Source organism: Ochotona princeps, chromosome 4 (genome assembly GCF_030435755.1).
Source record: "Ochotona princeps isolate mOchPri1 chromosome 4, mOchPri1.hap1, whole genome shotgun sequence".
Classification (NCBI taxonomy): domain Eukaryota; kingdom Metazoa; phylum Chordata; class Mammalia; order Lagomorpha; family Ochotonidae; genus Ochotona; species Ochotona princeps.
In genome coordinates, this window is record NC_080835.1 from 56,665,719 (window position 1) to 56,678,550 (window position 12,832).

The window sequence follows — 12,832 nt, forward strand, 5'->3', positions numbered from 1 at the left end:
GTCCACTTCTCATTCCCCAAGTGGCCACAACGGGCAGAGCTAAGCCGATCTGACGCCAGGAGCTTCTTCTGGGTCCCTCACACAGGTGCAGGGTCCCAAGGCTTTGGGCCGTCCTCAATTGCTTTCCCAGACAACAGGCAGGGAGCTGGATGGGACATGGAGCAGTCAGGACACAGACACCCATATGGGATCCCGCTGGATGCAAGGCAAGGACTTTAGCCAGTAGGCTACTGTACCAGCCCTAAATTAATTTTTATTATAGGAACAAAGAAATACAGAAAATATGAAATTGGTACATATGTATTTACAATGAGCATAACATATTGACTCTAATTATATTCATAATTTTGTATAGTCATTACCATTTTGTATTTCAAAACTTTTTCATATCCTAACAACTCCTATATTTATTCATTTATCAGTAACATTCCAACAAATCTCCACACAATCTAAGGCTGGGCTTGGTCAAAGCAGGAGTCAGGAATTCCAAGTGTATCTCTCATGTTTGTGACAGCAGACCAAATAACTGAATCATCATCTTCTAACCTCCAGCCTATCGGCAGGGAGTTGGAGGAGGGCATCGCAAATGGTGGCTCAGCCCATGCAAGACAAATTCTACAACCAATAAATTTTCCTTTTACTCAGAAACATCTGGTAATCTCTGCTCTACCTTGTATGAATCTTTATAAATTTTGTACTAATTTGTGTTTATTTGGAAGACAGAAAAGAGAGAATGGGAGTAGGCAAGTGAGACACACACACACAGAGAGAGAGAGAATATCAATTTTTTAAAAAAATTTATTTATTTTATTACAAAGCCAGATATACAGAGAGGAGGAGAGACAGAGAGGAAGATCTTCTGTCCGATGTTTCACTCCCCAAGTGAGCCGCAATGGGCCGATGCATGCCGATCCGAAGCCGGGAACCTGGAACCTCTTCCAGGTCTCCCACGCGGGTGCAGGGTCCCAATGCCTTGGGCCGTCCTCCACTGCTTTCCCAGGCCACAAGCAGGGAGCTGGATGGGAAGTGGAGATGCCGGGACCAGAACCGGCGCCCATATGGGATCCCGGGGCTTTCAAGGCGAGGACTTTAGCCACTAGGCCACGCCGCCGGGCCCAGAATATCAATTTTACATTCCCTTATTCATTCCCCACAGCCTAGAACAGCAAGTTCTGGATCAGAAGGAAGTCAGGAGGCAGGAATTCCACCCACGAATTCCATGTGGGTGCAGGGCCATCATCTTCTACATCCTTGGGGCATTGGCAGGAAGCTGTATTGAAGCTCAGGGGGAAGGAAGACAGAGTAGAGCCCAGGCAATCCGACACAGGGTGTGGATATATCACATTGGGGACACAGCACGCTGTACTACCTGCTCCCTATCCCTAGTTTGTCCCTCTGGACAGCTCATGCAACGGAACACACATGCACATATTCTTTCAATTTGCCTCTTCTGGTGGCTTTTTGGGAAGACTGTGGTATTTGTCCCTTTGTATCTGGCATTTTTCACGTACCATATTTATACTACAAATATATTTATATGTAATATCCAGTCATCTGCTGATTGACACTTGGGGGCTATTTCTAATTTGTGCCAACAGTATTAATACTGCAATAGTCACTGGAGTACAAACATCTGAGTCCCTGGTATGAGTCTATATATTCAAGGAATGGAATTGTTGGGGTATGTAGCAATTCTGTGAATTTCTTAAGAACTGCCAACCCGTTTCCCACTGTAGCTCTACATTATATTCCCACAAGAAACATAGGAAGGTTCCAACTTCCCCACATCCTTAACAATACATCAGTTTTCATCTATTTTGTTTTAATGGATAATTTATTTTGTGAATAGTAGTATCTCATAGTTTTAAATTAACTTTTCTCAATGGGGCCCAGCATGGTAGCCTAGTGCCTAAAGTCCTCACCTTGCATTTGCTGGGATCCCTTAAGGGCGCCAGTTCAAGTCCCAGCTGCACACTTCCCAACCAGCTCACTGCTTGTGGCCTGGAAGGCAGCTGAGGGAGTCCCAAAGCTTTGGGATCCTGTGCTCCAGTAGGAGACCTGGAAGGGGCTCAGGGCTTCTAGCTTCAGAGTAGTTCAGCTCCAGCCACTGTAGTAGTTTAAGTAATGAATCAATGGACGGAAGATTTTCCTCTCTGTCTCCCTCCTCTCTTAAAAATTTTTTCTCAATGAGTTCTGCCAGCGAACATCTTTTCATGTGTTTCCTAAATGTTGTATATTTCCTTCAGAGAAACGTTTATTTTGAACACAGGGATTTCTTTCGGTTGAGGCATTTTAATACTTTATATACCCTTGATATTAAACTCTATATGACTGTCAGTAAAATGACTTGCAATATAGGCATCTGAAATATGAATGACTTGGTTGCACTGGCTGCTTTACACTTCCTTCACAGTGTCTTGCAATGTACAAGTTTTGTTTTGCTTTTTAAAGAGAACAACCAGATCTCAATCCAGAGTCCATGTGGGAAGAGAAGGCAGAGGCTTAGCCTTCTATGCAAATGCACCAGCTTCAAAGTTTTTTTTTCTTCCTTGTGTGTTTTTCTATTTCTTTTTTAAAAAAAATCTGAAGTGCTTGTCCAACTCCTTTTTCTTTACAGATTTATCTCTTCTTATTGGAAAGGTGGATATACAGAGAGGAAGAGAGACAGAGAGGAAAATCTTCCGTCCCATGGTTCACTCCCCAAGCGGCCAAACGGCTGCAACTGAGCCAATCTGAAGCCAGGAGCTTCCTCTGGGTCTCCCACGCAGGTGCAGAGTCCCAAAGCTTTGGCTGCCCTACACTGCTTTCTCAAGCCACAGGCAGGGAGCTGAATGCGAAGCGGGCCGCAGGGATTAGAACCGGCGTCCATATGGAATCCCAGCGCATGCAAGGCGAGGACTTTAACTGCTACACTATTGCTTCAGGCCCTGTTTTTCTATTTCAAAGGTTCTTTTAATATTATGTCAATAGCACGGTCATAGAAAGAGAGACAGGACAAGAGACTTTATACCAACTGGTTTACTTGCCAAACTTGGCTAGGTCAGTCTAAAATCAGGAGTTTCTTCCACATCTCTCATGTGTGTGAAGGGTCTAAGCTCGTGAGATATCTCCTACTGTTCTCCCAGGCCATTGGCAGGAAGCTGGATTGGAAGTGGAGCAGCAGGGGAAAAAAGTTCACTCTTACAGGATGTCAGCACCTCGGATGGCAGCTTACGTGCTATATCACACTGCTAGTTCTGAGTCAATCTAATTGATCTGGTTTTGCTTTTATTCATGATTCTGGGTCATATAAATGATCCACGGTCAAATCAAAAGACATTAAGCTATTCCCTGTATTTCCTTCTCAGAGTTTTAAGGATTTTCATCTTATATGCTGGCTAATCAATTTTAGGTGAATTCTTGTGTGCAGTTTGAAGTAGTGTATATACTTGTATTTTCTGAGCTGCTGTATTTCAATGACTCATCTTTGTAACAAACATTAAAAATAAATAAATCCAAGAAAATAAGTACTATAATAGGGCCTGGTGCGATGGCCTAACAGCTACAGTCCTCGCCCTGCATGCACTGGGATCCCACATGGGCACCAGTTCTAAACCCAGCAACCCAGCTTCCCTTCAAGCTCCCTGCTTGTGGCCTGGGAAAGCAGTCAAGGATGGCCCAAAGCCTTGGGACCCTGCACCCGTGTGGGAGACCTGGAGGAAAAAACAGAGAGACAAAGTGAGATCTTTCACTCAGTGCTTCACTCCTGAGATGGCTGCAAAAGCCAGGGATGAAACAGGCTGAAGATAGGCCTGCAGCAGGCCCAGGGTGATGGCTCAATGGCTAAATCCTCCCTGTGCAAATGCCAGGATACCAAATGGAAACTGGCTCCTGATCCAGGTGCCCTACTTCCCTTTTAGCTCCCTGCTTTTGATATGGAAAAGCAGCAGAGGATGGTTTTTGAAATCCTTGGGACTCTGAATCGATGTGGGAGACCAGCAAGAAGTTCCTAGCTCCTGGCTCCTGGCTTTGGATCAGCTCAGTTCCAGCTGTAGTGGCCATTTGAGGAGGAAACCAGTGTCGCTCCTTCTCTTTGTAAATCTGCCTTTCCAATAAAAATAAATAAATCATAAAAAAAAAAAAAAACCCATGTTGCATCATCTGGGTCTCCCATGTGGTTTTAGGGATCCAAGTGCTTAGCCCATGTTCCACTGTTTTTCCCAGGCTAGTAGCAGAAAGCTGCATCGAAAGGCTGGACTTCAACTGGCTCCCATATGGGATGCAGGCAGTGAAGGCATAAACCTTACCTGATATACTCAAGTTGACCCTTCAATAAATATTAAATGAATACTGCATTCTATCATTCGAATCAGTCAAGAATTAAGAAAATATATATATATATAAATACATATATATATATATATATATATATTTTTTTTTTTTTTTTTAATTGGATTAGAGAGTAAAGGAGAGACAGAGAGAAAGATCTTCTGTCTGGTGATTCACTCGCCAAGTGGCGACAACAGCCAGGGCTGAGCCAATCTGAAGTCAAGAGCCAGGAGCCTCTTCTAGGTCTCCCACGCTGGTGCAGATTCCCAAGGCTTTTGGCCATCCTATACTGCTTTCCCATGCCACAAACAGGGAGGCTAGATGGGAAGTGGAGCAGCCGGGTTGTGAACAGGTGCCCAAACAGCATCCCAGCACCTGCAAGAGAAGGATTTAGCACAAGGCTATGGGCATCGAGCCCAAAAAGCATGTAGTTTTGTTTTTTTTTTTTTTTTAAACATTTTATTATTATTGGAAAGCCGGATATACAGAGAGGAAGAGAGACAGAGAGGAAGATCCACCATCCGATGTTTCACTCCCCAAGTGAGCCGCAACGGGCCGGTGCGCGCTGATTCGATGCCGAGAACCAAGAACCTCCTCCGGGTCTCCCACGCGGGTGCAGGGTCCCAAAGCATTGGGCCGTCCTCGACTGCTTTCCCAGGCCACAAGCAGGGAGCTGGATGGGAAATGGAGCTGCCGGGACCAGAACCGGCGCCCATATGGGATCCCGGGGCCCTCAAGGCGAGGACCCTAGCCGCTAGGCCACGCCGCCGGGCCCAAAGCATGTAGTTTTAATACAATATTCCTTTGCAATGGATCCCTTCTGAAATTTCAGTAGATCATTTCTAATTTTACTTCTCTAATGCATCTGCTTGACTAACGTCATGAGGAAAATATCATAAAATACACAGAGTAACAGAGACACTTAGACAAGAATTTCGAATCTACTGGGTCACATTCCATATATCCAGAACAGAGGGCCAAGCCACAACAACACCTGAGCTGGAAACTCAACCTGGATTTCCAAGTGGGTGGGAGGAATCTGAGTACTCAGGCCATCACCTAAGTACTGTGCATTAATAGGAAGTTGAAACAGGGAGCAGAGATGGGATGTGAACCCAAGCTATCAGGACATGGTAAGCAGATATCTCAAGAGGCAGTTTCATCAGTATGTCAAACACTCTGAGAAATCTTTTTTTTTTAAATTTATCTCTTTTTATTGGAAAGTAAGATATACAGAGAAGGAAAAAGAGAGAGGAAGATTTTCATCTTCTGGCTCACTCACCAAGAGGCGGCAATGGCCAGAGCTAAGCGGACCCAAAGCCGGGAGCCAGGAGCCTCCTCCAGCTCTCCAACGCTGGGTGCCAGGTCCCAAGGCTTTGGTTGTCCTCAACTGCTTTCCCAGGCCACAAACATGGATCTGAATGGGAACTGGGGCCACTGAAATTAGAACTGGTGCCCATATGGGATCCTGGTGAATGCACGGCGAGGACTTTAGCTGCTAGGTTACTGGGCCAAGCCCCTGCGAAATCTTTTTTTTCTTGGGGGAGGTGGGTGTAAACTTTTTTTTGACAGTTTCTAGGCCTTTTGACTAAGCTCATGTGTAGTATGGACTATTTTTTTTTAAGATTTATTTATTTTTATTGCCAAGTCAGATAAATACAGAGAGGAGGAGAGACAGAGACAGAAATATCTTCTGTCTGATGAATCACTCCCCACCTAACCGCAATGGCCAGTGCTGAGCCGATCTGAAGCCAGGAGCTCTTCCAGGTCTCCCACGTGGGTACAGGGTCCCAAGACCTTGGGCCGTCCTCGACTGCTTTCCCAGGCCACAAGCAGGGAAGTGGATGGGAAGCAGGGCTGCCAGGATTAGAACTGGTGCCCAAATGGGATCCTGGTGTGTTCAAGGCGAGTACTTTAGCAGCTAGGCCATGGCACTGGGCCCGAGAAATCTTTTCAAATTAGATTTATATCACATTCTTCAAAAATACACAGGAACTGTACTTACCAATGTGAGGTATCCGTGCATATAAAGGGTCATCAAAAGTTCATGAATTTATGCCTATACAGATTTCTGCTCCTTTTCATCAATATAATACTATGCTGTATTTTTTAAAATGTGATAGGCAGAAGGAGAAAGATAGAAAGTGGAGAGCTTCCATTTCCTGATTCAGTCCCAAAAGTATTCCTAGTACCAGTGCTCAGCCAGGGCTGAAGCCAGGAGTTTGGAACACAATCCAGGTCTTCTACATGGATGGCAGGAATCCCATTATGTGAGCTATTTCTGCTGTCCACAACAGTCTATACAGGTAGAAAGCAAGAATCACAGAAAACAGGGTCAGAACTACACTGTGATACAGAATGTTGGTATCTTAATCAATAAACTCTAGAGGCCCAGTGCACTAGCTCAGTGGCTCAATCCTCACCTCGCAAGGACCAGGATCCCATATGGGCACTGGTTTGTGTCCTAGCTGCTCCACTTCCCATCCAGCTCCTTGCTTGTTGCCAGGGAAAACAGTTGAGGAGGGCCCAAGGTCTTGGGACCCTGCATCCACATGGAAGACTCGGAAAAAACTCCTAGCCCCAGGCTTCAGATTGACTCAGTTCCAGACTTGAAGCCACTTGTGGAGTAAACCAGGAGACAGAAGATCTTTCTCTCAGCCTTTCCTTCTCGCTGTAAATCTGAATTTCCAATAAAAATAAATAAATTTTTAAAAAGGAAGAAGCCACCTACGGTGTACCTATGTCTTTAAAAAAAAAAAAAAAGAAACAATACAACTAATTAACAACTAAAGGAAACAGAAGTGTTTCATGGAAGCATGAGACCACTGGCCAAGAAACTTCTTTGTGACTTGTCAAGTAAAAGGAATGTGAATCATGGTAAAATCAAGCCATATCCACCTAAGCAAGGGGCTAACAGATCCTAGCAGAACCACTAGGTTGAATTCTGAGTCACCGAGTTTGTCTATTTTTAGTGGAATAAATTCAGCATAGATTTTTGGATTTTGTTCCACTGGAGATGACAGTCAATAACATGTTAATAACCATAACACAATGAAAGTCATTGTTTTAGTAGTTACTAGATACAGCTCTATCAATTAACAGTAAGAGCTGCTGACTACAGCTTTAAAACAGCTCTTACATGCACCCACTCCTTTCCACTGTTACAGCCAATCTCAGAGCTCACCTGTTTTTATCACAGTAGCCTCCTTACCACATTATCCTAGGCGTTCTAAATGTCATTATGTCTGGATACTTTAAATACATACTGCCAGGTCACCTTAGTTCAGCTATCCTAGGGAGACACCAACAAGAGATGTCAAAAAGGTGCTAACACTGACTGATTAATGAGTGTAGTGAGCTAAGGCTAGGATTAGCAGCACACACTTAGATGTCTTATGTAATGCCTGCTATGTGCAAAGGCACAAGAACTAGAAGATGCCATGTATCGGCTGTGCACTATTTAGAATCTACTGACTTTAAAAGGAAACGAAGCAGCTATCAGTAACAACATATTTAATGCTATCACAAAGAGAAAGATACGAGAACAAGAGCTATTCAAGCTGGAAAGCAGAAATTTCACCAGCAAAATACTTGCTTAATACAACTGAGAAACAAATATAACAGAAGGTGATGGCAGCCATGAAAAAGAAAATGGAAACTGAGTGAGTAATTAATTATCTAATATTAATTCGCAGGAGATGAAAACAACCATTCAAGAAACTTAGAAAAGAAAGATACATCGAAGAAGCACTTCAACAAGGGTATTTCAGAATTTTTGCTTCACAAAGCTCTAGGCTGGAATGCTGGCTCTGTTAATTTTAGCAATGTTAGCACTGGACAAGTCATTTCATTTCTCAAAATCAATTTCTTTTTCCACAGAATGAGAAAAACCAGTATTTTAAAGTTGAGATAATTTAACACTATGTCTGCCACAGTGAACATTCACTTATAAATACAAGGTTTTCTTTTTACTTTTATTTTTCCAAAAGATGTATTTATTTATTTGAAATGCAGAGCTATAGAAAGAAGGAATCTTCTTGCCAAATGGCATCAATGGTTATGGCTCAGCCAGGTCAAAGCCAGGAATCTGAAACTTCATCCAGGTCCCCTACATGGGTGGTAGGATCCCATGTACTTCGGACATCTTCCACTGCTTTAAAGCGTACATTAGCAAGTGGCAAGATCAAAAGCGGAACGCTTGGCACTTGAATCTGTGCACACATGAGAAGCTAGCACTGCAAGGGGGCAGCATCACAATGCTGGCCCAAAAATATGAATTCTGTAAGAGTTAAACCTAAGTACATGAAGGAATACTTCCTAGGAGCAAACCTTAAGGAGACAATAATATTTAATCTAGGACCTAAAGTTTAATACACAGTGTGAATAGTTATAATGCTTAACTATAAATAATTCAGGGGTTTCTTATAAAGAAAACTTCCTTTCCCTCCCTCCACCCCAATCTACAATCAAAAGAGCTGGATTGGTAACATGGCGAAATGGCTTCGGCAAAGTTACTTACTAACCACTATTCATTCATTCAAGAAATAAATGTAGGGCCCGGCGGCGTGGCCTAGCGGCTAAAGTCCTCGCCTTGAAAGCCCCGGGATCCCATATGGGCGCCGGTTCTAATCCCGGCAGCTCCACTTCCCATCCAGCTCCCTGCTTGTGGCCTGGGAAAGCAGTCGAGGACGGCCCAATGCATTGGGACACTGCACCCGCGTGGGAGACCCGGAAGAGGTTCCAGGTTCCCGGCTTCGGATCAGCGCGCCCCGGCCCGTTGTGGCTCACTTGGGGAGTGAATCATCGGATGGAAGATCTTCCTCTCTGTCTCTCCTCCTCTCTGTATATCTGGCTGTAATAAAATGAATAAATCTTTAAAAAAAAAAAAAAAAAAAGAAAGAAAGAAATGTTAAACACAGGTGTGCCAAGCACTCTGTAGGCATGGCATCGGCATACACTAGAAATCAATAAATTTTCTATAAAGAGCCAGGGATTAAATATTTTAGACAGTGCAGAGCAGCTGGCTAAGTCTGGTTAAGGATAGTGTACAGTGCTAATGTAACTAGAGATAAAACCTTTTTCCCAATTTATTTGTTTGTTTTAAAATCTATTTTGTTACTGCAAAGTCAGATTGATAGAGAGAAGGAGAGACAAAGGGAGAGATCCTCCATCCACTCCCCAAATGGCCGCAACGACCAGACTGAGCCGATCAGAAGCCAGGAGCCAGGAACTTCTTCCCAGTCTCCCACACAAGTCCAGGATCCCAAAACTTTGGGCCATCCTCTACTGTTCCCAGGAGACAAACAGGGAGCTGGAAGGGAAATGGAGCAGTTATGACACAAACTGGCATCCACATGGGATCCTTGCACATGCAAAGGGAGGACTTCGGCTACTAGGCTATTGTGCCAGGCGCACCCAAGTTTTACTGATGAGATTTAAACAGCGACATAAATATTATATATTACATATATGTATAATATGTATATATACCAGTTCACTATAGACAATGTATAATATGTAAAACATAATAATAATAATTTGATGCAGGCAAGGAAGTACCAAGCAAAAAGGAGCTAGGGTTGCCAGTCCCTCCTTGTGGCACCACCAACACTATTCAAACTGAACAGAAAATCCCAGCTTCCACGAAGCGATTAACTGGCACTAGCAAAACATACCTAACATGGCTGCTGACTGTGTCCTTGGGATCATCTTTAGCCAGTTGAAATATCTTCATAATCAAATTACCACAGCTGCCACTCCTACTGCTACCATTTACCAGCTGCCATAATACTTCTAAGATTTTCAAAACTGGGCAAGGAAATTAGATGTGTTTCAACTCTGACCTATGAATACTCAATTAAACTCTACTTCAGACAACACCTCTCATGCCTACAGATCATAAAATAGGGATAGCCTCAAACTTTGTTAAATATAACCCACTCCTGAGTCTGCCTACATTCCCTCTTCAGCGTGGACTTCTCACTTTGCATACAAGTAACTCTTGCTTTAACTTACACCTGTGTCTTGTCCTCAAATTCTTTGTTAGCTCTTGACCCAGGAAGAGTGTTAAAAACAAAGGGGGGAGGGTAGATAACAGCTCATTTACTTCAAATTCAAAATAAGTAAATTAATCCATTTTAAATACACATCAGGCCCCACAGTGAAGAAGTAAGCAAGTGAGGCAGACAGTGGCCTTGGTAGTCTGCTCCTGGGGCAGCATTCTGCACTTGCAAAACTGTGCCAGGAAGCGAGCAGGAAGGCCAGGGAACTGATGCCACTGGGGTTCAGGGAAAGGGTCCCACTGATGGCCTTGGGCCTATAAAGGATGCCAGAACCGAAAGTGGATGATTAGCTTGCTATACCACTGCACTGGCCCGCAAAAATAAGCACTCTTTTAAAAAAGCTGAGTAAACAAGAACGGAAGAATGTGCATTGTATGTGACAAAGCGGGCAGCAGGAATCTCAATGCTATTGATGGCACAGTTGGAGCAGCAACTCAACAGCAAGAATGCAAGAAGAAGTAAAAAGGCAACTAGAACACATATGGAGAATTCTTGGGAAGTACAATGAAATTACACATTTGGCTCTGTGCCAGTATTTGTAAATAAAACAGTAGTTCAGAACATGCTCGCATGAACATTCCGTGAGTTTCAGCAAACTCTAACTACAGTATGGAAGCAGATGTTATCACCATAACTACTCTGGTAGAGTACAATTTTGCATTATGTCAGGGTGTAAATCATCAACATGATCAAGACAGTAAGAGGAAAAAGATACAACTGTTTCTCTACCATTTTTATTTTATAGCCAGCAACTCACCAAAAATGCGGCAATGACATAAGTAAATAGTACCATTTTTCCATCCAAAGGAGTTTTTAAAACACTCAAAATAAAATAAATATTGGGCCCGGCGGTGTGGCTTAGATGCTAATGTCCTCGCCCTGAACACGCCAGGATCCCATATGGGCACCGGTTCTAATCCCAGCAGCTCCATTTCCCATCCAGCTCCCTGCTTGTGGCCTGGGAAAGCAGTTGAGGACGGCCCAAAGCCTTGGGACCCTGCACCTGTGTGGGAGACCTGGAGGAAGTTCCTGGCTCCTGGCTTCGGATTGGTGAAGCACTGGCCGATGAGGCTGCTTGGAAAGTAAAACATCTGACGGAAGATCTTCCTCTCTATCTCTCCTCCTCTCAGTACATATCTGACTTTGCAATAAAAATAAATAAATCTTTAAAAACAAATAAAAAATAATTATAAAATACTTTAGTTACTTTAGAAATTCAACCAATTTACTGGGGAAACTAGCAATTTGCATTTCTATGTTCTACTTTTTAACATTATTCTAGCTACTTTTTCTTCTTATAGGTGAAAAGATCCCCTCCCCATACCTCTTCTGCCTCCCTCCTTATTCTCTGCCCATCACACTGTGTTTCCCCGTATTATTACAATAGTATATTCCTTCAGCATCAGTTGCAAGTCCAGTATTCTGCCATCTGAGTGCAGGTTTGTAGGTATAGGCAATGGTAGGAAGTCCTGAATCCTATTATCAGTCCTGTATCCTGTTTTATTTAACAATTTCATTGGGAGTCCTCCTTTTATTTGGGAGTAGAAATGCATACTGCGAGAGAATCAAGATGGCGGAATAGAGTACGGACACGTTTATGCGGACGGAAAACATTTAATCAGGATGAAGCAGAGAGGACATATTTCAGGAAATAGGAAGGGACAGAACAAGAGCAGAGGGGTACCTGGAGACTGACAGACACAGGAAAGCAGCAGACACAACGGTGTGGTGTTGCAGAGACTGATACTCCAGCATAGCGATCTGAACTCCACCAGCACCTGAAACTCCACCGGCAACCAGGTGGGAAGGGACTTTCACTGGGAGCTCGGGTGGTGAACCCAGACAAAGAACTGTCCGTTCTGCTGGTCCGTTTGATTTGACCAAGAGCAGAGACAGAGCAGCAGATCTCAGACGGGCAGTGCGAGAACAGAGTGGATTTCACAGCCCAGTCAGCCCCTTAGAGCTGAATTGGGCGCCATTTTGTGTAAGGAGGAAAGGGCAAGGGAACGGACAGAGCATGCACTGAGCTGGTAGTGAGCTCATTTCTGTCTCAGTGAACTGCAACGACCTGACATGCTACAGGTTCCACCCAGGGCAGGTCTGGATAGCCCTCAGATCTGATGGCCAGCAGATCAAGAACTGTACTGGTTGTATAGCTTTGGGACTGCAGGGGACAACAGTGAACTGCGCATGGGCTGATCTCGCAAGAACTTGCTGAGGTCCGAGACTGCACTGGTCCCCCAGGAAAATAATACCGACTGTTTCAGCGTACCAATCAAAATAGGCCCGTGTGGCACCCAGACCTAATGTCCAACAGGTTCCAACAAGATCAGCGCCACCAACAACCTAATTATATAGGACACCTGGTGTCTCTCTAATCCTGGGACCTGCTCCAACCGGAAGTGGGAGAAAGGTTGCACAGACAACAGTGCAGTCTCAGTATGGTATCACAGGAGGTGGAG

At 44.0% G+C, this 12,832-nt stretch overlaps 1 protein-coding gene across 4 annotated transcripts in view; it reads right to left on the reverse strand.

The window, feature by feature from the left end:
* RSF1 (remodeling and spacing factor 1) overlaps positions 1-12,832 on the reverse strand; it is a 115,780-nt gene that overhangs the window by 71,906 nt on the left and 31,042 nt on the right. Inside the window, exons 1-2 of one of the 4 annotated variants that reach the window (XM_058663645.1) lie at positions 6,732-6,911; positions 6,314-6,606 (exon numbers count right to left, since the gene is read on the reverse strand). The exons of 2 other annotated variants lie outside the window; for them this stretch is intronic. In XM_058663645.1, the coding sequence (XP_058519628.1) occupies positions 6,314-6,346 (33 nt within the window). In that variant the 5' untranslated portion in view covers positions 6,347-6,606; positions 6,732-6,911. One more of the 4 variants, XM_058663644.1, reaches the window with a different exon arrangement.